The 9,976-nt window shown below is 39.2% G+C and overlaps 1 protein-coding gene across 1 annotated transcript in view; it reads right to left on the minus strand.

Annotated features, from left to right (window-relative positions):
* Window positions 1–5,385: 5,385 nt before the first annotated feature.
* SETX (senataxin) overlaps window positions 5,386–9,976 on the minus strand; it is a 110,798-nt gene continuing 106,207 nt past the window's right edge. The window contains exons 22-23 of the mRNA XM_006834994.1: window positions 9,338–9,425; window positions 5,386–6,129 (exon numbers count right to left, since the gene is read on the minus strand). Coding sequence (XP_006835057.1) covers window positions 5,386–6,129; window positions 9,338–9,425 — 832 coding nt within the window. The remainder of the gene's footprint in view (window positions 6,130–9,337; window positions 9,426–9,976) is intronic.

Raw genomic sequence — 9,976 nt, forward strand, 5'->3', positions numbered from 1 at the left:
ATCCATTTTGGTCTTTTCTTTCTTCCTTGTCTTAATAACCTTGTTTTCTTCCTGTATGATGTTCTTGATGTCATCTCACAACTTATCTGGTCTTCGGACTTGTGTCTAATGCATCAAATCGGTTCAAGATTTGATGCATTAGACACTAAATTCAGATAGGATATTTCAAGGTCATATTTCAGCTCTCATGGACTTGCTTTAATTATCTTCAGCTTCAGCCTGAACTTTCATGAGCAACTAATGGTCTGTCCCACAGCCCCTGGAGATACGCAACTTTCTCACCATCTCTTTTCCACAGATAATAGTCAATTTAATTTCTGTGCATTTCATCTGGCGAGGCCTGTTTGTATGTTTTATGTTGTTTAAAAACGGTTTTTGCAATGAAGTTGTCACGGGTATTGCAAAATTCTATCATGCAATCTCCAGCATCATTTCTATCACAAAGGTCATATTTTCTTACTGGTCCTACCTGTTTCCAACCTTTGCATTCTAATCACTAGTAATTATCAGTACATCTTGATGGCATGTTTGATTAATTTTAGACTGCAGAATTTAATAGAATTCTCCAAGTTCATCATCACTGGCTTTAGTGGATGGTACACAAATTTGAATTAATAGTGGTTATTAACTGATCTTCCTTGTAGTCATATGGATACTATCCTATCACAGACAACATTATACTTCAAGATAGATCTTGAAATCCTTTCATTATTTCGATGTCATTTCTCTTCAATTTATCATTCCCGTCATAGTAATCCATGTGATTGTCAGATTCAAAATGGCCAATACCAGTCCATTTCAGTTCACTAATGCCTAGGATATTGATGTTCATGTGTTCATTTTTGATAATTTTCCTAGATACATATACCATAGATTCCATGTTCCAGTTATGAAAGGATATTTGTAGCAGTTTCTCCTCATTTTGAGCTGTGCCCTATCAGCAAATGAAGGTTCCAGCAGCTTTATTCCATGAGCTCTTCCCCATTTGTATTTTGAGTGTCTTCCAACCTGACAGGCTCATCTTCCGGCACTCTGGTACTTTTCATCATGTTTCAATATTCAATATTCTGGTGCTGTGTTTCATTGCTATTCATGTTTTCAGTGGGTAAACATTCCAAAGTAGTCAGCCTCTCCTCCCAAATTTGTCTGGAAGCTCAGTTGAAACCTGTCTACCAGGGGTGACCCTGTCAACATTCAAAATACCAGTAGCATAGCTTCCTTCTTGTTGTCAAGTGCCGTCGAGTCAGTTCCTACATCACAGCAAAACACAAGCCACCACAGTATGGCAAACTGACAGACGAGTCATGGATAATGAGAAAAAGCATTGGTGGGAGAATCCAAGGAGATAGGTTTGGGGAGTGCATATCCCTAGCAGACTAGCAGCACTCAGTACATGCTGTTGTGTTCTGAATCAGAATCTCTGGTTCTGATTCACAGCGACCCTGTGTAGCTTCCAAGGAACAGTTGGTGGGTTTGAACTGTCAACCTTGTGGATAGCAGTACAGTGTTTCTCCTACAGCAACCCACCAGGACTCCTATCAGTAGTTATTCTTTAAGCTAAACTTGAGGCATACCATTATTTTAAGAAACCCTACCCCAGCATCTTTGTTGGGAGCCAGACATCCTGACTGGTTCTTTTGTATCACTTGGACTACAATGATTTACTCTGAATTGTCTTGGACTTAGGGAGCCTTCTACTTCCTTATCTTCTGATGGCTTCAGGAGTCACCTTCCCCTAGTCCTGTTCTGCTCTGGGACTGAACGAAAGCAGTGAGGCCGAGGTTTTTTGTGAAGGGTCTCATTGCCCAGGGGACCCAAGAGAGATAGAAGTATTTAAGAAACCAAACACCCTCACTTCCCACTCTCCTTCTGGCGCCCAGAGGAGCCACATCCCAAATCTGGCTGCTTAACAGTATCAATCATCTAGGAGTGAATTTAAACTTAGGAATTAACAAAATGGCAAAATCAGAAATCCTGGAGTGGGAGAGGGTGGGGAGCCTAGGTATTGAAAAATTTCAAAAGCTCCCTATGGGACTCCAAAGTGCATCCTAGTCTAACAAGTCAATTTGCAGCAATACTAAATAAAAAACCAAGGCAAGTGTGTATATAGATTTAACCGTCTGAGCAAATTCCAGCACACATAGAGGAGCCGTCCCCCATGTATGGACACCATTTATGCCATCTCACTTGGCAAATGTTTTTTGTACAGTAAGTCTCTTGAGTTACAGTAGGGTTCTGTGTATACATTTATGGTGCTGAACAACGTTATAAATTCTATTTAAGGGAAGGCTAAATTTTTGTTTCCTCCCTGAATTATTTCTCTTAACAATGAATGGTGAAATCCAAGAAGGTGGTGGTCAGTGATGGTGTGGGTGGACTGGGCAGCGAGATGTTGTGACTTTAGAAATCATAGCTACAGCTGCTTCAGCATCATTTCTAAAAAGGAAATGGCCATCTCAGGTCACTCGGCAAATTCATTATCCCCCGTAACTCCCCAGTACATCCTGTTACCTTTTCTCAGTAATCTGTGTCCACACTCCAGATGAGCAAAGCACGCCAAGGTGGGCTGTTTTTGTACACGCACTCAGGTGTACTATTAGTCACTGAGGCTGAGGTCAAGTGCCCTTCCACAGGCATAAGTGTGGGCAGATGGGACTACATTTCCTCAAGTTATTGCGTTCATAAAACACATTCCACTTCTGTACCCACCAGCAATTATCCATGGCCTGGACATTTATACCGTGCCCTGCCATCGGTGCCTCTGGGAGTTCCTTTCATGGGTCACTATTTCATTTACCCCCCTCCTCCCCAATCCTAGCTTAAGGCGGAGTGTGCATTTCTGCTGGAGCAAACTTTTAATACATAACTGAACACCACAGGTGACCACTAGTACACCAAAAAGAGCTGGAAAACACAAGCTGGGGGTTGGAGAGCAAACTCTTAACATCCGAAAAAAAAAAATTCCCTGCTAAATAGTTTTAGCATAAAACACATCAATTGGTAGGCTGAAGGAATTACCTGGTAAATATCTTGCACCTTAACTCAGTAATATATAACTCATAATTCATGTTATTTTTCTTGTTTTTACTTTTTATTCTGCCATCTTCTTTTAAAATTTAGGTTTTAACAATGACAACAGGGCTACTGTTAGCCAAATCTCAGCTATGAATTCACAGCATATAAAGAGTCAAAAGCTATAGTAAAAAAAAAAAAGTGTTAATCTGTACAATTAATTTTAGAAAATAATTTAGTATATTTTTGCTATAAAATTCATGTACAGGAGATTATTCACATGTACTTATTTGCTCCTGATAATACATACACGCAAATACATAAACAAAGTATGCACAATAAAGGCAAATTATATACAAAAAAAACAAAAATATGTCTTTAGGTAGAATTGACTTATGTTGAAACAATTAACATAGAAAGAAAAGACGCCACAACGAGGATGAAGTCAACAGGCGCATGTTCTACCTCGTAGTAAGAGTAACCACTCTCCAACAACACTGCTGTGATGGCCACATAAGAAAGGCCACAGCATTTGTATGCACAAAAGCTTTTTGTAAATACTTCTACCAATTGGAACAGCAAATAGTTTCAAATTTTAATGTCAGGTCCAACTGGCCTTTTGCTGGCAGAGGCTGTCAAAGGACATAGGCTCATTCATTAGAAAAGATTATGCAGTTGTCTTGAGAATTCCCACATAACCAGATGAGGTGAGCAACGAACACCAAAGGTGAACAGAAAGAGGCATCAAACTTAACTGGAAAGACTATTCAGTGTGTGGTAATCAAGTATGCATTTTGGGAAAATTTCTTAATATGATCAGAGTAGGAGACTTTCCTAATTCCAAATGGTTTTGTCATCCCTCCTTTAGAAGTTTAGAGAAGTTTTAGAGTAAGCTGTCACCAGTACAAGTTGCTGCTAAATCTAGGGCTTTACAAAGGTAGCAAAAAAGAACACTGAGATTTCTTGCCAAAGGCACACAGAGGCAGCTTGGAGAGCCCTTGAGTCCAGCAGTGGACTCTATCTCTATCCTGAACTTGGTTACACTGGTACTACAAATGACAAATTCCCTGCACCCACAAATTAGGAAGCAGAGGCTGACTCTAAAAAGTCATTTGCTCTCCAAATTACACGAGTATTCATTCAACATTAGTCAGATGTCTTAGATCTGACTAACAAGGTAATAAAGTAGAAATGTCTAAACTTCTGGCAATCAAAATTGTTTTCTTAAAGTTCTTGGTAGCCTGTGTCTGTAGAGTTTTTATTAGCAGAATCCTTTTTGCTTAAAGAGTAGATAACAAATAAAATTTTAAATAATGCAAATTAATGTTCATGAATTTGTTTTCCTACCCCAAGTTAGCTAATGGGCTACAAACCACAAGTTATCACAATTGTCAACTGTTAGTAATGTGTTGGGGCTTCAAAAAATGTATGGAAAAAATTCCATTATCTTTTGATTCCATTTCCTCATAAACTTTGTGAAGCCCTCATGTATATATTCACATGTTTCTAATACTTCACAAGTTCCTTCCTGTGGGGATGTCTGGAAAACTGGACACCCAAACTTCTTAGTCATCAGTCACCACAGTCACTTTCCTTTCACAAAAGCACGATCGCCTCCAACACTAAAACTCTGATCAGATAGCCCACAAGAGCAGACCGTCACCAGTACGATGATTTCTAGTTTACAAGGTGCTAAAACAGATGAACTTGTCACAGAAATTTAATGTCCTGTGCCAAGGTGTCTCGTTTAAAAATGTTCAGCAGCAGCAGAACTTTACCTAATATAATGGTACCTCCTAAAGTTTTTCCAGGAGATCCAGTTGTTTCTTTAATAGAACTAGAGACACTGGACCCACTAGCACTAACTCAGTTTATTCCAAATAACTTAGGTTGTTAAAGAAATCTGTCTTGCCGTAACAATGGTTCAAAGGATCTGCCCTCTTCTTACTACTTAAATACAAGGTTTGCTCTGTTGAAAATGACTAACATTTTAAACAGGGGGAAAAAAAGAGGTCTACTAAATTAAAATTTAGAAGGATTTTGTTATTTGCTATATAAATAAGACATTTTAACTTTTAGAACATTTCCTCATTCGACCTCTTTTTCTATAGACGAACAAGAGATCAATCTTTCCAGTCTCTGGCTTCAAGAACATTATTACTGATACACATATGCCTCTGAATGCTTTTGCAACTGGCAAAAAATGCATCAAGATGGACCAAGAGCCTCAGGTGTTACGACCCATTTTCCATGGTTTTACAACAGCACATAAACTCCTTTAGGGAAAAAAAGGATGGTATCTAGATAGTCTGATAAGTTAGTCACTGTTAACGGTAATGCTTGTGGGCTGATTGCTCATGCTATTTGGCTTCACTATAAAAGCTTTCTTTTCTTTGAACTGTTGTCCTCTTTCTCCAGCTTCCTGTTGTCCCAGTCAGAGCTCCTGTGATAGGCCACAGAGCTACCCATTTCCTGATCCTCTTCACTGAAAGGTCTGGTCTCAGACCTGGTCTCTCTTCTATGGCTGACTCCTCCTTCCTGGTCACCACATTTTCTTTTACTTGTGGCAGCATCTGTACTAACAGCTGTAAGTTCACAAAGCACATGAGAGCTGTGGTTGCTGGGAGAGGTCATTTTAGCAGTGGGTTGCTGCACCATATTACCAAGATCTTGGGAAATTATAGGAACACTTGGCTCTCCTGCAGGAGCTGTTGCTCCAGAATGCTGGGGGCTCGAAGACTGTGGATCCCTCAACAATTTCCCTATGGCTTCAGAGCCCATTCTTTTAAGCAGTCGTGGGTCCCGAAGTAGATCATGAAGAGGAGGTCTTTCAGGGTCCTTTGAAGTGACAGCAGCTTCCTTGGAGTCAGTGGGGCTGTGACACACAGAAGAATAAAATGTTGTGGTGAGTCCGCTGTCTAGCTTGTGGCTGGGTAAGTCGCCCTGGGGTCTGGAGGTCTCTGGGGCTATAGCAGGAGGGTGAGTCAGACTTCGCTGTAGTACAGGCTTCAGTTTCAGAATCTTCATTGCATCGTGCTTATAGTTCTTCTCACAGGTCTTAATAATGGCACCACGCTTCTGAGCATCCTGAATCAGGTGATTCCAATGTTGATTTTCCTTGAAACAAGGAGAAGGGAGAAACAATTACAACCCAAAGAATCACTCATGTTTGGGAAGCACAGGATTCCAACTCTCATTTCTGAACAAATAATTCCACAGAAAAGATTCTTAAGAGTTTACTACTTGTTAGATAAAACCAAAAGGAAAAAGTACATCTAAATTCAGAATGAAAGACTCACATCATTTTAAACTCCACTTGCCACAACCTGTAACATAAAAATGCCCATAATTTTTATCTCTGTGAATCATGCTAGATAAGCTGTCAGAAAGATCTACACTAGTTACCAATAGTTCATGTAGTGAGTTTACATTAATTAAAACTAAATTAAAAAATTCAGTTCCTCATTTATACTAGCCACACTTTGTTGTTGCTATGTGCCATGGAATCAGTTCCGACTCATAGTGACCCTGGTACAGGGTTTCCGAGGCTGTAAATCTTTACGGGAGCACAAAGCCTCATCGTTCTCCTGCGGAACAGCTGGTAGTTTCAAACTTCTGACCTTGCAGTTCACAGCCTGATTCGTAACCACTATGCTACCAGAGCTCCTTAGTCAGATGTAGCTAGTGGTTAGCACCCAGGACAGCACAGATACAGACCATTTCCATATTGCTCTTGGCAGGACTAACATTCTGGAATAGGAGGGATTGGCTTCAGAAAGTCCAAACTTTTAAGTGCATGTGAATGTTCTAGAAAGAGGCCTATTGCTATCATAAGATAGCTACAGATCGCCAGAAACAAAGGGTTAAACGACTTGATTCACTGAAATACTATTCTAAAGAGATTATCCTTCTATCTCTTTTCTACAGGAGCATGAAAGCCCTTAAGGGAAAAAACGCATAATGTCATGTATCTCTCCTCTTTTCCCTTCAGAGTTTTCTCAGCAACAGATTTCTGCTTTTCAAGTAGAACTTGGGCCTCTTTAGAAAAAAGTAACAGTGAGCATAAGGGAGGAAAGTATATGGTCTGAACTTGCACACTGGCTACCCAAAATGGGGGGGGGGGGGGGGGCTTCAAAGGTAAGAAGTGAGGCTTACAAACTTTCAAGAGGGAACCTAGATCCAGAAGGTATGGTACTAAAGTTGACTCCACAAGGGTTTTGTAAACCTTCGCAAAAGTCCTATACATAAAAGGAATGTGCCTAACATATCCCAGACAGGCCATGTGGGCATCACTGGGCTCTGGGGCCTAGGATCTCTGTCTCACTCAGAAGACGGCAGAGTCTGAGCCTCTGGCTGAAATACACACAGGCAGTGATGATGACTTTGGTGATATTTTTATCATGACAACTGCACCTAAACTTCATGTTTCATCTAGTTCTAAAATCACAGAAACAGCTTTGGGAAGGGTCTTTTAGTCTTGATTTCTCAGCAGTCAAGTGCTTAATCATAGACTATATATCCTAGGGGAAACAAGAGTAAGAGAAAGAAAACTGCCTCAAGGATTATTCTCCCCTTCCCCCCAAAACAAAACAGCAAATCGTAAAGCCCAGATACTTAGGAGTTCTTATATTCTATCTTTGTCTCTTTTTGTACCTCAGTATTCCTAGAGTGAAAAGAATTATTTAGCCATCAGCTAGAGGTCAGTGGACTTCTAAAGACAAGATGAACTAAGTGGTAGCATCCATGATGTCTCCTTTAATCGGGCATCACTAAGAGATGTGGCTTTTCAGGTTTAAACATTTATCACAATTTAAGATCATTACTGATCTATGTTGTTGTTGTTAAGTGCCACTGAGTCAATTCTGACCCATAGCAACCCTGTATAGGTTTTCCAAGGAGTGACTGGTGAACTAGAACTGCCGACCTTGCAATTCAAATGACTTTGCAGTCTGGTGCATTAACACACATTGATCCATAGGAAGTTTCAAAAACAAAACAAAAAACAGAGTGGTCCCCATGTACCTTCAAATTTTCCCCAATGGTTAAGACAATTTTTTCTTTCCTATTCTCCTTTTTTGTTAAGAAAAACCAATTTCTTAAACTTTTAGTTTAGATACAAAGTTTTTGGGTAGAGGAGCATATCAACAAGATTACAAGGAAGACTTCTAATGATAAAAATATATTAACCCACAGAATTTTATCTGAAGTATGAATGGAAATATAATAGATAATATCAAAGAGAGTAAGGATCTTTCTATTCCTTTGGAACATTTACAGTGGTGATGTGACAGATTTTTGAAGTCTCCTTATATATTAGACAAAATATTTAACAACTAAAACTTAAGATTAAAATTTTTAGATATTAAGCTTAAAGACAGGGAGGTTCATAGTCCTGGTGTGGTGCTGTGGGATAAGCAATGGACTTGCAAGGTTTGCTTGAACCACAAAGTCAGCAGTTCAAGTCCACCAGCTGCTCCTTGGAAACCCTATACAGGGTCGCTAAGAGTCAAAAGTGACCTGATGACACTTAACAATAAGAACAATTAACACGAGCAATAAACTTGAACACAGATCAAGAGTTAAATGAAAGAGAATGAGTACTTGAGTGCCCTCTGGTGGTAGTAACCAAAATGAAAGCTAAGGTCTATGGAATGGAGAAATTGGAAAAACTTGGCAATTGTTATCGCTGAGACAAACAGCAAAAATGTACTATCTGCAGCTTTGTTACTTTCAAAGTACAATTAGTCTCCTAAAGATAGAAACACACTAGTTCTAGACAAGAACCTATACTGGCAAAGGTACTCTGATGGCACTAACTGCCTAAGTAAAAAAAAAAAAAAAAAAGCTTATGGAAAAATTCCATTTGTCTTTTAAAATTTTATTTTCCACAGCTTTTTGAAGCCCCTCCTTGTATAGGAGCTAAAAGGAAGAGGAACTCAGAGCACACTCTTGAAAATAGCGTATCTCTGACATTATGCTGGGCCAATACCAGGCACGTTTACTAAATGTTAACTAAGTGCTGAGTTCTAGCACACTACACATATGGATTTATATATATAAATTCCTAACAATTTTACGATGTAGATCTAAAATTTCATAAAGGGGGTTATTTTGAGAGCCTAGTTTATGTACTTGAGCTATGGGCTGAGAAAAAGTTGAGTGGTTTATGTACATAAAGATTCCCAGGAACAAGTTGCTGGAAAACATAATTAATCTAGGTTGTTATTTTATAATATAGAAATCATTTTCATTCTGGTGAATGATAAAAACAAAATCCCAACCCAACTACAGAAATAATAGCAAACTGGTTCCCAAGAATACCTACCATCAGAGTCCTCAAATGTCCAAGGATGAAGAGGCTGTATTTGGCTCGAGTAATGGTGACATTCAATCTCTGCAAACTTGCCAGGAATCTAAGCAGTAAAAAAGAGTTACTTCTTTCTATACAGTGACTCAGCATTATCAATGTGAGACACAGGCAGTATTTTGTGCAGCTTTTCTAGTGCTCCTTCTATGTCTTTAACTCACAGAGCTTTCTCATCTCATGTACAGAAAACAATTCACATTAAAAACTTTAAACAGAAAACAGTTTCAACGTTTTCAAAATCATCCTTCAAAGTGATTTACCTGTCAGGTCCCTATTTTTGACTTGCACGAGTATTACACGTTTTATTTTTTAACAGTATGATTTTTAAGTCTTTAAAAAAAAAACTACTCATATTTAAATATAAGGAGCCCTGATAGTGTGGTGGTTACAAGTTGGCCTGCTAATCTCACAGTCAGCAGTTCAAAACTACCAGCAATTCTACAGGAGAAAGATGAGGCTTTCTGCTTCCATAAAGATTTACAGCCTCAGAAACCCTATGCAGGGTCACTATGAGTTGGAACTGATTTCACGGCACAAAACCACCACCACATTTAAATATAAGAAGCTCTGGTAGCGTAGTGGTTACGAATCGGGCTG

The sequence above is a fragment of the Chrysochloris asiatica genome, unplaced genomic scaffold (assembly GCF_000296735.1).
Source record: "Chrysochloris asiatica unplaced genomic scaffold, ChrAsi1.0 scaffold00014, whole genome shotgun sequence".
NCBI lineage: Eukaryota > Metazoa > Chordata > Mammalia > Afrosoricida > Chrysochloridae > Chrysochloris > Chrysochloris asiatica.